General features: G+C 37.5%; 1 protein-coding gene across 6 annotated transcripts in view; it reads right to left on the bottom strand.

Annotated features, from left to right (window-relative positions):
• The window catches only part of mxt (Eukaryotic translation initiation factor mextil), a 175,109-nt gene that overhangs the window by 18,963 nt on the left and 138,522 nt on the right, over positions 1-17,624 (bottom strand). For 5 of the 6 annotated variants that reach the window (XM_068379631.1, XM_068379655.1, XM_068379638.1 and 2 more), the window contains 4 exons: positions 14,757-14,828; positions 3,447-3,507; positions 1,161-1,300; positions 210-248 (listed from right to left, as the gene is read on the bottom strand). In XM_068379631.1, coding sequence (XP_068235732.1) covers positions 210-248; positions 1,161-1,300; positions 3,447-3,507; positions 14,757-14,828 — 312 coding nt within the window. The remainder of the gene's footprint in view (positions 1-209; positions 249-1,160; positions 1,301-3,446; positions 3,508-14,756; positions 14,829-17,624) is intronic. The other variant, XM_068379644.1, reaches the window with a different exon arrangement.

Here is a 17,624-nt window from a genome sequence, read left to right as displayed (position 1 = left end):
AATATAAAATTTTTTATAGCATTTTTTTGCAAGGACGTACCGGTACGTCCATGGGGGTAAAGGGATGGCTTTTGTGAAACGTACCAGTACGTCCTTTGGGGGTAAAAGGGTTAATAACAATATACTGTAATACGATACTGCTACTGCATTACTGTTCAACACATTCAAATATATTAATCTTGAATACATCTTAATGCTTAAGAACTTACTCAAGTTTAATTCATCCAATGAGAGTTGCTTTCGGAGTACTAGTCAAGAGAAGTAGTTTCATATTATAATAATTTACATACATAGTATTACTACCTAATACTAAGAACATACTGTATTGTATAAAATTACAGAAATTATTACTATATAAATATGGTTTCTGGAGTGTTCTCTCCATGAAGTTGATGGTTTTCAGGAATCAACTGTATATACTGTACAGTACTAACTTTGTCAGAAAGCCTTTCAAAACTCCCAATAAATGATAATAATATATATATTAGTTCATAAAGAGGCCTCTCTTATTATGTTAACTGATTACTTTTCACCAATTTCACCCCCATATAATTTTGGTAATTTCTTCAACAAACATATAACATGCAATAAAATCATGTTGTTGACAACACTAAAGTACTTCAAAAAAAAAAAAAAAATTTCCAAGTATGTTTTTATATGTTGCATTCAACTAGGGTGGCGACTAAACTGGAATGTCAAAGAAAATGGTCGATAAAACTTGGTTATAATTGGCATTAACATACTACCTAGTTTATCATGATAAAATATCATTAACTACAAAATTTGCTTTCCTGATAAATCCCTCATTATATCAAAAATATAATGGTATTTGTAAATAAAATTAGTTTTAAATTACAACCAAACAAAAATCTAAGGGGTTTAACTCTACATATCAAAAGCATCACTCTCTATTAAAGATGCAATTTACTGTTGAATATTTCTATTTTGATACAAAATGTACAGATTGCACAGAAATGTACAACATATGAACATAAATCATATCGATCTGCTTAAAGAAGGCATCAAAATTACATACATTAAAAAGAATTAAAAAACACAGTACTATGAGGGAACCTAGAATGTCAAAAGGAAAATATTTACCCCCGAAAACCAGTACTGTACAGTAAAATTAAATGAATTTATTTTCCTAAAATGATTACCTTGCAAAGTTTCATCTGAAGTATGGGATGAAATGGAAGATGAAGAGCCACCAAGAGAGTTGAAGATAGACCCACGCTCATCACTACGAACAGGGGATGCATTCCGACGGATTGTCTCCTCAATGAGATGCTTAGCTTGGCTGAAAAAATAAAAAATAAATACTGTAATTAACACTGCCTCAAAATTTTTATCTAACCATTCTTGGCAATTAACCCTTTTACCCCCAGGCTATTTGGAAATTTCCAACCCTTAACCCCCAAGGGGTTATTTTTTTCCCAGCACATTTTTTTTAAATTGCTCTAACAGCCTTAATTTTTGTCATAGAGAGGTCAGGTTGGTCTCATTCTCTTGGAAAATGCCTGAATTTTTTCAAAAAATTATAAAAAATATGAAAAAAAAATTTTTATAGCATTTTTTTGCAAGGGCGTACCGGTACGTCCATGGGGGTAAAGGGATGGCTTTTGTGAAACGTACCAGTACGTCCTTTGGGGGTAAAAGGGTTAATAAATGTTTGCAAACATAAAATAAAGTAAACAAATATTCAAAACTTTTCTTTAAGATTTTTCAAAAGGTATAAACACCTGCATACAACATTCTTATTCTGTCTGATTTCAACATTATGCACTGCTTACATACCTTTAATTTAACAAGGACTTTTAACACGTACTCAAAAATCATTCTAAAATGCTTCATTATTTCTACAAACCTCCCCTGACGTTCATTTTTCTTTTTCTTTCTGGAAGCTTGGAATGTCAAGGTTACTCCTTAGAATTAAGAGATTTTCCTATTTTTTCTTTCCTTCCAATATACTAATGCACCTACTAAAGCAATGAGGCCAGCGTCAGTTTAGTAACCTTTTCTTTGTAAAATTATAAGTACCACAGTAATTAAAATTTTCATTACATAAATGAGAAATTAGGTGACAAAGTAAGTTAAAATGTCATTTGGAGTTCAAAGTGCTCAAAAGCATAGACTAAAGTTTAGTCTAGGATATTATTTAATTGATTACAGAAACTAAAAGCCTTATTTCTTTCCTTCAGTGGGTACCCATCATCTGTAAAGTGTGGGAGTTACCAATACGAACATCGGGGGAGAATAGAAATAAACAGAATTAGAGGGATAGTCGTAGCAGGAGGCAGCAGACGGGTATAGGACGGCACCTCGTTCCGGGGGATGTTGATGAAGGAGAGGTCTAATTGGTGAGGGACCTATGGTCGTGGTTCAATCACGCCCCAGTTTTCTATACCGACACTCAAAGAGTGAGCGAGCTAGGTTTATTCCTGGCATTCCATGCATCTCTTTTTCTCTGGTATATAGTAGCAGCAGTAAGGGATTCAGCATTATGAAGCTTCATCTGTGGTGGATAACGGGGGAGGGTGGGCTGTGGCACCCTAGCAGTACCAGCTGAACTCGGTTGAGTCCCTTGTCAGGCTGGGAGGAACGTAGAGAGTAGAGGTCCCCTTTTTGTTTTTGTTTCATTTGTTGATGTCGGCTACCCCCCAAAATTGGGTAAAGTGCCTTGGTATATGTATGTATGATATTCAGCAATAACTATGCCTTATAAATGGTGCTAGAGGAGCATTTCACGGAGCGACACAAGTCGAGCCCAGAAATAGATTTTTCCTTCGTCAAAATCCCTTATTTATAAACTCGTCTTATGTTGATATACATGACAACCTTCCTGCCCACTGATTAGTGGCATCAAGAGGATAGGGAAGTATTTCAACTTTGAGATCAAAGAAGCCATCCGACATTCGCAGCATGTTGTTGATGTTGTTGTTGGATGTTGGTTTACTAGAGGCATTAGTGTATTGGAATGAAAGAAAAATGGGAAAATTTCTTAATTTTAAGGAGTAACATTGACATTCCAAGCTTTCAGAGACAAAAGGCAATATGCACATCAGGTGAGTCAAGAATTAAGAAATTTCATTTCATAAATTAGTTTTTTTTTTAAATAACCAAAAATAGGAGATCCTCATTTATCAAACAAAGCACAAGGACACCTAATCTAACTGTTTGGCTATTGAGCAAAACCACGAGACTTTTTTTACCCATGTTAAAAAAAAAAAAAAAAAGATGAATGAGATGAGTATAGAATTAAGAAATTTCATTTCATAAATAAGTTTTTTTTCTTTAAATAACCAAAAATAGGAGATCCTCATTTATCAAACAAAGCACAAGGACACCTAATCTAACTGTTTGGCTATTGAGCAAAACCACAAGACTTTTTTACCGACGTTAAAATAAAAAGAAAAAGATGAATGAAAAACAATTTTATTTCTTACTTGATATTTTCTTCTGCAGGGCCCGTGATCTGTACAAGACGTTCCCTTGCACCAGGTGCCACTGGCAAGAGATAAAGAGATCATAATTAACATTTTCATAAAAGCTAAAGGGATTTTTTTTTCTCCACGAATATACCGATGTCTACTGTGTTTTTCATGATTAGCCATTATCATAACCTTACAATTTATCTATATACATATAATAGAGGATAATAGCTGAATCTTTCAAAATTTATCAAAACAGTTAACTCTGCAATGGTGAGTGGGATAGTAGCAACGGGTTCAGCATTCAAAAGGCAACAGAATATTTCAGTGAGGCTTTCCAATTAACTTTATTTTCTCTATAGCAAGGTTATCTTTCTTTGGTAACTTCAGTGTACTGTAACACTGGCTTGAAAAAGGGCACATAGAACCATAAAAGATTTTTATGTAAAATATAGTCTAATATTTTTTAATTAGCCTCGAAGTCTACTTATTTTACAAATATGTTTATCTCAGCAAGTATGCATTATATTCAGCATCTTATTCTAACTGTTAAGCTAAATTGCACTATATTCAAGTACTAAACTTTTTAAAATTGTTAAGCTAAAATTTAAGGAAAAACACGAGGGGTAAAATACCAACAATCTTACTTTTATTATTTAAAAACTATGATAAAAATTACTATAAAAAACACAATATATGATGATGTCCTTATTTACGGGTTAGAACACAATTGAAATAAGGGAGGAAGATTGGGAATGACAATAATTTCTTAATGATAAGCCATAAAAAAAGGCAAACATGAAAAATTCAGGTCTAAAAATATGTTATTTTTATTAATAAAATAAATTTTTGAATATACTTACCCGATAATCATGTAGCTGTCAACTCCGTTGCCCGACAGAATTCTATGGAGGGATACGCCAGCTATCACAATACTAGAAGGGGGTGTATTTACCAGCGCCACCTGTGGCCAGGTACTCAAGTACTTCTTGTTGACACCTCCTCAATTATTCCTCGGTCCACTGGTTCTCTATGGGGAGGAAGGGAGGGTCGATTAAATCATGATTATCGGGTAAGTATATTCAAAAATTTATTTTATTAATAAAAATAACATTTTTCAATATTAAACTTACCCGATAATCATGTAGCTGATTCACACCCAGGGGGGTGGGTGAAAACCAGTGTACAAGATTAAAGGATAGCTAAGTATCCCATATTTCATATAATCAGTTATCCACAATAACAATGAAATAATAAGTACCTGGTAAGGAAGTCGACTTGAACCGTTACTCTGCCTTTAATAAGATCGTCTTCCTTACTGAGCGCAGCGTTCCTCTTGGGAGGCTGAATCAACTCAAAGGTGCTAAAGTATACAGGGCTGCAACCCATACTAAAGGACCTCATCACAACCTTTAACCTTGGCGCTTCTCAAGAAAGAATTGACCACCCGCCAAATCAACAAGGATGTGGAAGGCTTCTTAGCCGACCGTACAACCCATAAAAAGTATTCAAGAGAAAGGTTAAAAAGTTATGGGATTATGGGAATGTAGTGGCTGAGCCCTCGCCTACTACTGCATTCGTTGCTACGAATAGACCCAGGGTGTAGCAGTACTCGTAAAGAGACTGGACATCTTTGAGATAGAATGATGCGAACACTGACTTGTTTCTCCAATAGGTTGCATCCATAACACTCTGCAGAGAACGGTTCTGTTTGAAGGCCACTGAAGTAGCCACAGCTCTCACTTCATGTGTCCTTACCTTCAGCAAAGCAAGGTCTTCTTCCTTCAGATGAGAATTTGCTTCTCTAATCAGAAGCCTGATGTAGTAAGAAACTGAGTTCTTAGACATTGGTAGAGAAGGCTTCTTGATAGCACACCATAAGGCTTCTGATTGTCCTCGTAATGGTTTTGACCTTTAGATAGTACTTAAGAGCTCTAACTGGGCAAAGTACTCTCTCCAGTTCGTTCCCCACCATGTTGGACAGGCTTGGGATCTCGAACTACTTAGGCCAAGGACGGGAAGGAAGCTCGTTTTTAGCCAAAAAACCGAGCTGTAAGGAACATGTAGCCGTTTCAGATGTGAAACCTATGTTCCTGCTGAAGGCGTGGATCTCACTTACTCTTTTACCTGTTGCTAAGCACACGAGGAAAAGAGTTTTTTAATGTGAGGTCCTTAAAAGAGGCTGATTGGAGCGGTTCAAATCCTGATGACATTAGGAACCTTAGGACCACGTCTAGATTCCAGCCTGGAGTGGACAACCGACGTTCCTTTGAGGTCTCAAAAGACCTAAGGAGGTCCTGTAGATCTTTGTTGGAGGAAAGATCCAAGCCTCTGTGGCGGAAAACCGCTGCCAACAAACTTCTGTAACCCTTGATCGTAGGAGCTGATAGGGAGCTTACGTTCCTTAGATGTAACAGGAAGTCAGCAATCTGGGTTACATTGGTACTGGTTGAGGAAAACTGCATTGGCCTTGCACCAGCTTCGGAAGACTTCCCATAAAGACTGATAGACTCTGAGAGTGGATGTCGTCCTTGCTCTGGCAATCGCTCTGGCTGCCTCCTTCGAAAAGCCTCTAGCTCTTGAGAGTCTTTCGATAGTCTGAAGGCAGTCAGACGAAGAGCGTGGAGGTTGGGTGTACCTTCTTTACATGAGGTTGACGCAGAAGGTCCACTCTAGGAGGAAGAGTCCTGGGAACGTCGACCAGCCATTGCAGTACCTCAGTGAACCATTCTCTCGCGGGCCAGAGGGGAGCAACCAACGTCAGCCGTGTCCCTTTGTGAGAGGCGAACTTCTGAAGTACCCTGTTGACAATCTTGAACGGCGGGAATGCATACAGGTTGAGATGGGACCAATCCAGCAGAAAGGCATCCACGCGAACTGCTGCTGGGTCTGGAATCGGAGAACAATACAAGAGGAGCCTCTTGGTCATCGAGGTAGCGAATAGATCTATGGATGGCTGACCCCACAGGGCCCAAAGTCTGCTGCAAACATTCTTGTGAAGGGTCCACTCTGTGGGGAAGACCTGACCCTTCCGGCTGAGGCGATCTGCCATGACATTCATATCGCCCTGAATGAGCCTCGTTACCAGCGTGAGCTTTCGATCTTTTGACCAAATGAGGAGGTCCCTTGCGATCTCGAACAACTTCCTCGAATGAGTCCCTCCCTGCTTGGAGATGTAAGCCAAGGCTGTGGTGTAGTCGGAGTTCACCTCCACCACCTTGTTAAGCTGGAGGGACTTGAAGTTTATCAAGGCCAAATGAACTGCCAACAACTCCTTGCAATAGATGTGAAGTGTCCTTTGCTTGAAAGTGTCCCTGTTAGACTCATCCACTGCCTGACTAAGCATCGGTTCCTTCTCAGCATGCTCTGGATGCATTCTAGGGCTTGGAAGATCCTTGGGGCCGACGGACAAGTCCGAAAAGCTCGACTCTGAAGATCCATACCCAAGGAGACAATGGTCTGGGATGGAACGCGCTGAGACTCCTCAAAATTGACCAGGAGGCCCAGTTCCTTGGTCAGATCCATAGTCCATTTGAAAATCTCCAGACAGCGACGACTTGAGGGAGCTCTTAAAAGCCAGTCGTCTGACGGAGCCGGACACAAGATCATGATACTGCTGCACAGTCTGTAAACTGTCAATCATGGGCAAGCGAGGAAGTACAGTGACAACCCGAATCTGTCTAGACTGTCTGGGTCGTACAGACAACTCCTTAACGGGTTGCTGAGGTTGCCCACTGCGTCACAACAAGTCCCTTCTGTTGGTTGTTGAACGTCTTCCCCGTGACACATTGACTCCGTAAACAAAAAATCCTCTAACAAGGACTAAGCTTGGACTGCATGTCATGCAACACAGCTCAAGGTCTATGGGAGCAGGTGTGGTAACAGACGGGATTAGCGGCTGAAGTGTAACCATTACCTTCCCTGTAAGCATGTTATGCTTAAATAAAAGTCCATAAGAGGTTATGCAGCTAAAGGCTCCCTCCAAATGACAGAGTCCTCAAGGGAATATCAGAAGGAGGGAGAAAAGAACTTTCTCATCTATAGGGACCTTATCCTAGAAAAGCTAAGTTCTCTGAGTGAGGGTTCACTGGTGCAAAGCAGCAGACTAGAAGGCAACGTTATGAAACTGCTTGACAGTCTAGTGAGTTGGCAACAACCCAAGATGTGTTGAGAAGCATGCGGTAAGGTATGCAGAGCATGATTGTACCCCAACCGAGAGTTGCACCACTGGTGGAGCAGCAAGGGGAGGAGGAGGAAGAGTGTAACTCTCCTGATCCCAAAGCAAGGGTTGCCTTAAAGAAGGCTGAGGCTGAACAACACTGTGAACAGCAAACTCCGAAAGTGGTTCAACATCGTACGCCTGGCAGATGGAGGTGCGACTGGGTGCAGCGAGTGCAGGCGGGTGCAGCACAGGCTGAACGGGTGCAGGAGGTTGGTGCACCACCGGTGCAGGCGGGTGCAGCATAGGCTGAACGGGTGCAGGAGGTTGGTGCACCACCGGTGCAGGCGGGTGCAGCACAGGCTGAACGGGTGCAGGAGGTTGGTGCACCACCGGTGCAGGCGGGTGCAGCACAGGCTGAACGGGTGCAGGAGGTTGGTGCACCACAGGTGCAGGAGGTGCAACACTCTCAGCACGACACTCACGCATCAAGTCCGAAAGCTGTGCTTGCATGGACTGTAGTAGAGTCCACAACATCATACGCCTGGCAGATGGTACTGTGATCAGGCGGAGCGAGTGTAGGAGGAGGGAGTGTAGGCGGAGGCGGTGGAGCAACACTCTCAGCCCGACACTCACTCATCAAGTCCGAAAGCTGTGCTTGCATGGACTGTAGTAGAGAGTTCACAACATCGTACGCCTGGCAGATGGTGCTGCGACCAGGAGGAGCAGGTGCAGGCTGGGCGAGCACAGGCGGAGCAGGTGCAGGCTGGGCGAGCACAGGTGCAGCGAGAACAGGTGGAGGGAGTGCAGGCGGTGCAACACTCTCAGCCCGACACTCACGCATCAAGACCGAAAGTTGTGACTGTATGGACTGCAGTAGAGTTAACTTGGGGTCGGCAGACACTAAGTTCTGCTGAGGTAAAGCCTTAACAGCAGAGATCTGTTGTGGCAGAACCTTACTCCTCTTAGTCGGAGTGTAATCAACTGATGACTTAGGAGAGACAGAGCTAACCCAACGACTGCATTCGGGTTGTGAACTTTAACTTCGTACGTCTGGCATAGGTCTGGACTTAACGTTTAAGAAGTCTAGAGACCTGAGACCAGCGTTACTCTGCCTTTATTTTCTCCCCTAATCTCTTCTGCAGACGAGCAAAATAAGGGCTCAATCGTCTGCGGGTGGGAGTGACGGTCTCGGTAAGACACGCCCACAACCACCGAGAATACTTCTGTGCGCCGATCAAGGCCTGCTGAACCCTTATGCCCTTCGACATTGCTTCTCCCCTGGGCTTGGGAGCTTGCAAGAGGTCCCGGACTGGGAGGACGACTGGCGCGCACAAAAGTACCCTCACGCACTAATCACTTATCACTTTGATTTCTGTTTGCACTTATTTCACTGAACTCGAAACTTAAGTGGTTTGTACCTGAAATACGCAATTCTATCCTTTCTCAAAGTTAGTAATTGCGAAAACAGAATTACAATGTAACAGAAAAATCTAATGAAAGATAAATCAGTGGTTGGAAAGAAACTAAACACTAGATCATTCTAGAAACGTTTAGTTTCTTCCCCTAAAGAGACTAGGGAGAAGAGCAAAAATCGATAATGACGTTACTCGTACGCCTGGCAGGCTTGAATGAAACGTTTATCCTCTTTCTCCCTCCGTCTCTATCTCTCTCTCTCTCTCTCTTGACTTAGAACCTGAGAGAAGAGCCCAATCATATATATCGTTAAAACATATTATTGTTAAAGGAAAAAACTAAAAAGTTCCTTTATTAGGATCAAAACCATTAAGTTAAGAAAGAATGAACAAAACGCTAGACACGGTTACTCTTACTGCAACGTGAAACCGTGAACATTCTTTCTCTATCGTAACGATAGAGTGCAAGTTGAACGTTCTGAACGTCAACAACTGCAGAGACAAAACAAAACGTTAGTTCAGCTTTGAAAACAGTACGAGACTGTCAAAGAAAAACTTTCAAACTCTGTGGCGGAAATAGCATAATATGTTAACAGGTAAAACCGAAATGACGGGCTCAAAGTTTATTAACTTCGGTAAAAGACCGCCTACTATTAGGAAGGTCGAATATAAACAAATATAAAAATTAATTTTAATGAGTTTATAATAAAAGGAAGTTAATCGAAGAGGCCTATAAGAGGCGGAGAGATATAAAATAAATCTATAACTTTGTTAAGCAAAATTAAGAAAGAGAGTCTAACTCTCTTAGACACCAACACTTCCGTCTAAGGGAAGGGTCGGCCATTGAAAGGTGAACGAGAGTTCATACTCTCTCGTCACCAAAATTAATCAAATTAATTCCAAAAGCTAACTAAGCTAATATAGAAGTTTTCCAGTAAAGCGACAGCCGAAATCAAAGAGAAATACTTCACCAAAGTCGTGAAAATACTCCAAGAACATAAGCGTATCCCAGAACGTCTTGCCGGAAGCACGACAGAGGAATAATTGAGGAGGTGTCAACAAGAAGTACTTGAGTACCTGGCCACAGGTGGCGCTGGTAAATACACCCCCTTCTAGTATTGTGATAGCTGGCGTATCCCTCCATAGAATTCTGTCGGGCAACGGAGTTGACAGCTACATGATTATCGGGTAAGTTTAATATTGAAAAATATTAGTTTAGCAGCTCACTGCCTTTTACCATAAGAAAAAAAAGAAGAGATTTTGTGCTTCACTACAGAAATATATCACTAAATTGGAAAAAAAAAATAGTTTGATAAAGCTGGAAATCCATTTAACCAAATTGGTCAAACATTTAAGAAAATTTAGATTTTGAACAATTAAAACAAGATGGTTAATTGAAAGTTGTATTTCTAATGCTAGTATCACTAAAGCATAACCTGCAAACAGAGAAAAACATGCAAACACACCTTTCTAAATTCTCTAAAACTATTCAAATCATGCAAAGAACAAGGAACTAGCATTCAAATCTCGACATAAACAGAGTAAAATCCAGAAACAAATTTATTTTCTTCTTAAACATTAGTGGAGTGCTTTAGTTCACGAGTCTGGTTAAACTATTTCTTATAATTCAACTGGAAGGAAGAAATTCAACAGACTGCATTACTTCATGATAAATTCCATCATTACTTTGACGGCACTTTAGTACCAACAAGAGCAAGCATTTGCATTGCATAATGATTGAAGGAACATAGCAAGAGTTTGTTGCACTGCTTTAACAAGAAAGTCTTTACAGCAGATTTTATACAACAGAAGAAATAGAAAAATTTGGTTAGTTAGCATCAAGTTCCAGATATTAATAATGAAAATACTGTACAGTAAAACAACCCATTCATTCCTCAACATCAGTGCATTTTATACCTTGCCAGATAATTCAAAAGCAAAAATATGAAATTACAATATGCAGCACTAAACTTAAAAAACAGCTTTAACAGAATTTACCAGTAACCTGCCAGTGTTTCCCACAATGCAATTACAGGAAATGAAAAAATTAAATGCCGTACAATCAGAAGCTCTTCCTCTTAATCAGACTCTATTAACTTAAAAAGGGCACCTGTAAGAATAATGTTTTAGGAAATAATGTATTCGTATCTCTAGAATATTTTTGCTAAATTATCAAAAATTTATTTGAAAAATCTTATTTCTTTTTTTACTATACCAGCTAATACTATAAAGCTCTAAAAAACATTGTGATATCAACACTTAACTCAAAAGAAAACACTAAACCAACTACAGAAAAAATTCTACACATGCCCCAATCTCTCTTTAAATTGAAAATAGTAATCAATCAATAGTACTGTACTGGGGATAGCTGGACAGACCCCAGAGTCTCGGATAGCTATTCAATAAATCTAATCCATGAGCTGTAAGAAATAGCAGGGTTGGGAGGTGAGATCTTTACAGCAACAAATTTGAATATAATTTGCAGTCATTGTCATCAGATTCCCAAATCAATAATATTTGTTAAAGATAATGGGTTTAAGATGTTCATTGTCCCCCCATAAAACTCTAACATTTCAAAGATAGATACAGTAAAAAAAAAGGGGGTTATAGATAAGCAAATTATCTACATACATGAAACTCCATCTAATTTAATTTTCATTTATTATTTCTAAAGATGACATCCTCAAAATTGTGGCCATCATTGTCTATACACCTTTGGTGGTTATATCTGATGGCTCCCATGGCTGCCTTTAACCCATTTCTTTCCCTAGTTTCCTATTTGTTCTTCCATTTAGATGAAACCCAAAAGACCTACCATTGCCACTAATAATTTCTCTATTGTAGGGAGGGGAGTACATATATGAGGAATGAGCTACGGTATCATTGGAATGAAAGAAAGGTCTTCCTATGACTGTCCTAAAAGCTTCAAACCGTCTTCTATTATACACTAGTTGTACCATGAGTGAGGTCAGAGTGCTACTGAGCATCTAAAACCATCCCAATCCCAAACTAAATAATACTAAAGTTCCCTACTTTTCACCACAAAATTAGCAAATACATCTGTTAACTCTTGGGTGCCATACATAAAAGTTTTTCAAAACTGCTCATGGAATCAAGAATTAGCTCAAGATCAGGGTGGCACACAAACTTTCTTCAATAAGGGAACATAAACTCCTATTAAGAGAATCTGCAAAAGGGAAGTTCCAATAGATAACCATACTTTCATATAGCTCACATCTCTTGGCTATTAACATTGACTAACGGTTCTAGGAAATTAGAACGTTCTGTTGAAAAGGTTAGGCAAGGAAGGCATTCAGTTTTATAAATGGCCCATAGTTTTATTGGACACAAATCTATGAATGCAAACAGGAATTCACGAGTCAGTTTTTTTTTTTAAATCTGTGCTATTAGTCTATTGACTTTAACTAGAGAATTTAGTTTTATAGTTAATCTGGGTAAACAGAGGCCTGAGTCATCATCGAAAAGTAGCAAAGTCAGTACTAACCTGATTAATTTTCTCAGGAAATATCTCTTTAATTGTTCCAAGCAAAACTTTAAATGGGAATTTATCCTCCCTTAATTATCATTCACTAAGTCTTCTTGATTCTGCAAATAATCAACTCAATAAAACTTGGATTGCCCTACTGTACTTGTTGAGTTTCAAACCCACCTAAAGCACCTGCACAAAACATAAGTGAGCGAAGATTCTTTTAAAAACCTATGCATTTTCCAATACCTCACTACTGCTAGTGGCCGAGCTTCGACTGAAAGTCACGTGGCTTAACACATATGTATACCCTGTATCATGAAAAATAAATTTTGTTAACCATTCATAAAAAGTTATTGAAAATTTGTGCCATAGCATTAGAAGCATTATCAAGACATGCCCCATTATCGATTATTGCACAGACAGATTGCTCATTTGAGCTTGGTAAAGATGCAAAAGGAAAGATACTGTACAGTATATTGATCTGAAGTCCTATATTGTTCTTCTATCCTGGAATATTATTGCGTATGGAATGAATCTGGATAATGGAAAAGGGAGTTTCACAATAAAAGAAACTGAACATCATTAGACACATAAGAACAAATGCATAATAGAAGAAATCTCTCCATAAACACTATGCTGAGATTTGAAGCCCACCCACTTCATTGCCTACGCAAGGACCTAACACGTGCATTTGGTATCCTGACTGGGACTAATGAAGCCACGTTTCTAGATAACATCTAAACACTTGCAGTGCAGTAAGAGAATATTATGGTTGCATGGGTCCTCGTACAACAGATGTTACAAGACAAGGATGAGCCCGTATAAGCACACGCTGCTCGACTGACAAACTTTGAAAACAAGAAGTGAATCACAAATAAGATTCATTGACATGATTTATACCAAAGTTATTGATACTTATAAACCAGTTACTCAATTAAGGATTGATATTAAAGTTATAAATGGAGCACAATGCTCGATAATTAGGATAACTATTTTGAACTTGCAAACAAATAAGACTTACAAACAAGCTAAAAAAATTTAACTCATTATGAAGTACAGTATAATAACCTCCAGCTTTTAAATTTGAAAACTTGACGAATTTTGGGAGTCATCTGCTACCGATTCTTCAGATCTGCAAATGTGCAAACGGAAAAAGGAGATCTCATACCTAACTCTCATCTCCTGAATGCTAAATAAAACTTTCAGGAGGAAATAAATTGAACTTTGAAGTAGGGATGGGGATGGAAGGGCTTAACCCAATACCAGGTCAATAGTCCAAGTCTACAAGAATATAGTATTCCATAGTCTTCTTCAGATCTTAAAATTTCTTACTTCTTTCTATGATACTCATATTAGGCTACAATAGACTTTTATTGTCAGATGTGATTAACACAACTTGGTATCTAGGCTACACTATTCTTTCATGATTAAAACTTGCTTTTCCCTCTATAAGTTAAAAAACAAAAGGGATGTTAACTTGAGGGTTTATCTCATTAAATCACCAATCTTATAATTATTAAAATTTTATATTTTTATATCTATAGATAAACATACATACACACATTATCTATGTGTGTGTGTATGTATATATATATATATATATATATATATATATATATATATATATATATATATATATATATATATATATATATATATATATATAAAATATTACCCTGCAGTTTAAATGTCCCATTAACACGAGGAAAATCCTAAAGTTGCACTAAAAATTAAAATTTAAAGAGGTTGGAAAACAAGATGGAATAATAAAAATGGGTACAGATGTACAGTACAAGGCTAACATATGAGAGAGAGAGAGAGAGAGAGAGAGAGAGAGAGAGAGAGAGAGAGAGAGAGAGAGAGAGAGAGAGAGAGAGAGAGAGAGAGAGAGAGAAAGATTAGTTAGTTAATTGGTTAGTTTAACATTTATCTCAAAATATTAAAAAAAAATTAATCTTAATTTGCCCGCCAAGTCAAAAGTAATCTTTCCTTCATACCTATACACCACAATGCAACTATACTATTTACAGGAGAATCCAGGATCTGAAGGCCTACAAGGAAATTAATAGGAATAAATGCTAAAACATTAGACTTAAAAACTAAACCCAAATCACAAAAGAAATAGTGGTTAAACATACATTAAAGGAAGGTCAGTCAATGCAAGTCAGGTCGTTAGTGATAAGCAACTAAGAGAGTACAATTTACTAGCAGTTAATAGTCAAGCAAACCAGGTTTAGACTGGGATAACAGTAACATTTTACCTCTCTGGAAGGAGATGATGGTTTCAGAGAGCTCCTCAATCATGTGCACCCGTCTCCCCTTTATGCCCATAACTGTGCCAGGGGATAGACCAAGAGATATATCTTCAATGTCCATAAAAAGATACATACACGCAGATACAAACACACACAAACAAGCACGCACAAAAAATAACTGTCATTGCAAGATAGTTAACAAGTGCATACTCGTCCCCCATGGAAGCAAGATGGCTCTTATCATTAAAAGTGCAGTGAAGTCTTATACTTTTGAAAAATATATCTGAAAACAGACACACAAGAATTCAAGAGAAGAATGAGCTTGTAAAGTTTGCCTTTCCAAAAGTACACTTGATGAAATGAAGCCAACACACAGTATATAAGGCAATGAAACCATGAAATTGATATAGCACGTCTTAAATCATCTAATATCACCATCAGCTCCAAATACAAATAAAATGAGAGAATCTTAAACATTTAAGTAAATTTCAAAAGCAGAAATACCAATGAAAGCTTAAAAATAAAATTCACCCAAACCATGAATCTATGGTGGTGAGGGGTACCTTGAAATCTTAAAATACTAAAATGTCTATAGAATAAGCCCTAGAAAGGGGCAAAGGAGATTGTGTTCATTTATACGATAAAATAGTGTACATTTATACGATATAACACCAAACTACTTTTCTTTCTCACTTTACTTTTCGTAAGTACTTTGTGAACTTGAAAATTTCATCAAACAAGATAAATCTGGCAATTAATTCGAGAAGTTTATGATCATGAACTAGTTTGAGATGTAAATTTAATCTCTACACTAAGAGGAAAATCATTCTTAGCTTGATAAGGCAACAACAGGACATAATATGCTATCTGCAAAATTCTAGCTGGAATCCATTAACACCAAATAGCAATGATTGTTTGCCAAGTTAGTGATCAAATACATGCTCTACTGGCACATTTATCTACAGCCTGAGACATACATTGATGTCAAGAATAGTAAGAGATGATAATTGTCCTTAAGGTTACACTATTGATGCTTATTCAAACACGCAATTAGCACAATAATTTGATGATAAAGCAATCATATCAATCTCCATAATTTCCTAATTTTACAAGTCATGACAATACTTATATTCATATTAAACTGTAGTGTATATGCTAATAGCCTATATATACTATACTTGTATATTTATTCTTATTGTTGACAACAATGAAACACAAACACATGGATATGATTGGCTTGGGAAAATTAGAAATAAAATTTGAGATTACTTTAGTAGATTTTTCCTACAATTCCAAAAACTAATGATTGCATACTGCAAGGTATTTTATTCATATGTTACCTACTATTCAAAATAAACTTATATGAAAAAAACTTTAAAATTTTTTTGTTTTTGCTTGATTGTTTCCAATACTGTAAAACCTTATACACTACTGTACAATGTATTCCTTGGATATGGTATTTCACATGATAACATCAGTTTGTGTTTTTTGTGTATATGCATATGTATATACACACACACTATCTGTGAGAGAGAGAGAGAGAGAGAGAGAGAGAGAGAGAGAGAGAGAGAGAGAGAGAGAGAGAGAGAGAGAGAGAGAGAGTGTGTGTGTGTGTGTGTGTGTGTGTAAACTCATTGTAAATACAGTAGTTTATGTAACTATCTTGAAATAGGATTTTGCTAAATGTGTGCAAAGGAAACAAAAGTTGAGTTTTTTTTTTAGAAGAAAAAATATTAAATATATTTTCTAGTTTCAAATATAAATTGTTACTTTCTTATTAAAGAATTAAATCTTGAATATTTATTATAGAAATTCAGATGAAATCTCTGAAAATAGAAAAATTAATTATGCAAGTATTTTGAAACGCTTTTGTGCAACCATCCTTCACAACTGAAGCATTGTACACTATAGTCAATTTCTTTTAGCGATGCAGATTTGCACCGACTCACAGAAGTGCCCTTTTAGCTCGGAAAAGTTTCCTGATCGCTGATTGGTTGGACGAGATAATTCTAACCAATCAGCGATCAGGAAAATTTTTCGAGCTAAAAGGGCACCGCTGCGAGTCGGTGCAAATCTGCCTCGATAAAAGAAATGGACTATAGTCACGCCCCATATTTAACACAAAGTTAAAGTGTGTGAGTACCAAAACTCATTACATTTTCTAACTTATATCCTATATTTCCCTTTTTATTTCAGATTCAATTTGAAATCTTTTATTTAGGGGAGGACAGGGAGGGGGGGGGGAATTCAGATTAATTTCAAAAGATGGGAAATCATGAAATAATTTCGGGTCTGTACTGTATAGGTCAAAAATACTTTCCAGGGAGGGATAAATTGGGCTCTTGTAAAGTGACATGCCCCAGAATAGTTATTGGGCCCTTGGTTAGGTTAATAAAATCATTAAAATTTATAATACTTGATGAAATTCATTGGCACAGAAAACAATCACCACCACATACTAATAAAATAATACGTTACTTGAACTGTATGTTTTACCTTTTATTTAATACCCAAATATTTATTCAATTGCAAACCTTTGATTAAGAAAATGCAAAACTTCACAATCTGACCATGGTTCGGTCAACTGATTTACCATTCCCAACCTACAAAACAAAATAAACTCACAATAATCTCGTTCAAATCTACTAGTTTTTTCGACATTATACTATACTACACTGTACTGTAATCATATCAAACAATACATATTCATAAAATTCAGTGACTGACCTTATAATAGAACCTAAGTGTGTATCAATCTCAAAAAAAATAATTTGACACTCATTAATGATGACAACTTTCAAAAAACAAAGTAAAATGGGCAACACCAACCAATATAAACCTAAACAGCACACACACATCTTCACATAAGACCTG

This window comes from Palaemon carinicauda, chromosome 1, assembly GCF_036898095.1.
Source record: "Palaemon carinicauda isolate YSFRI2023 chromosome 1, ASM3689809v2, whole genome shotgun sequence".
NCBI lineage: Eukaryota > Metazoa > Arthropoda > Malacostraca > Decapoda > Palaemonidae > Palaemon > Palaemon carinicauda.
This window is presented reverse-complemented; position numbering and strand designations above follow the sequence as displayed.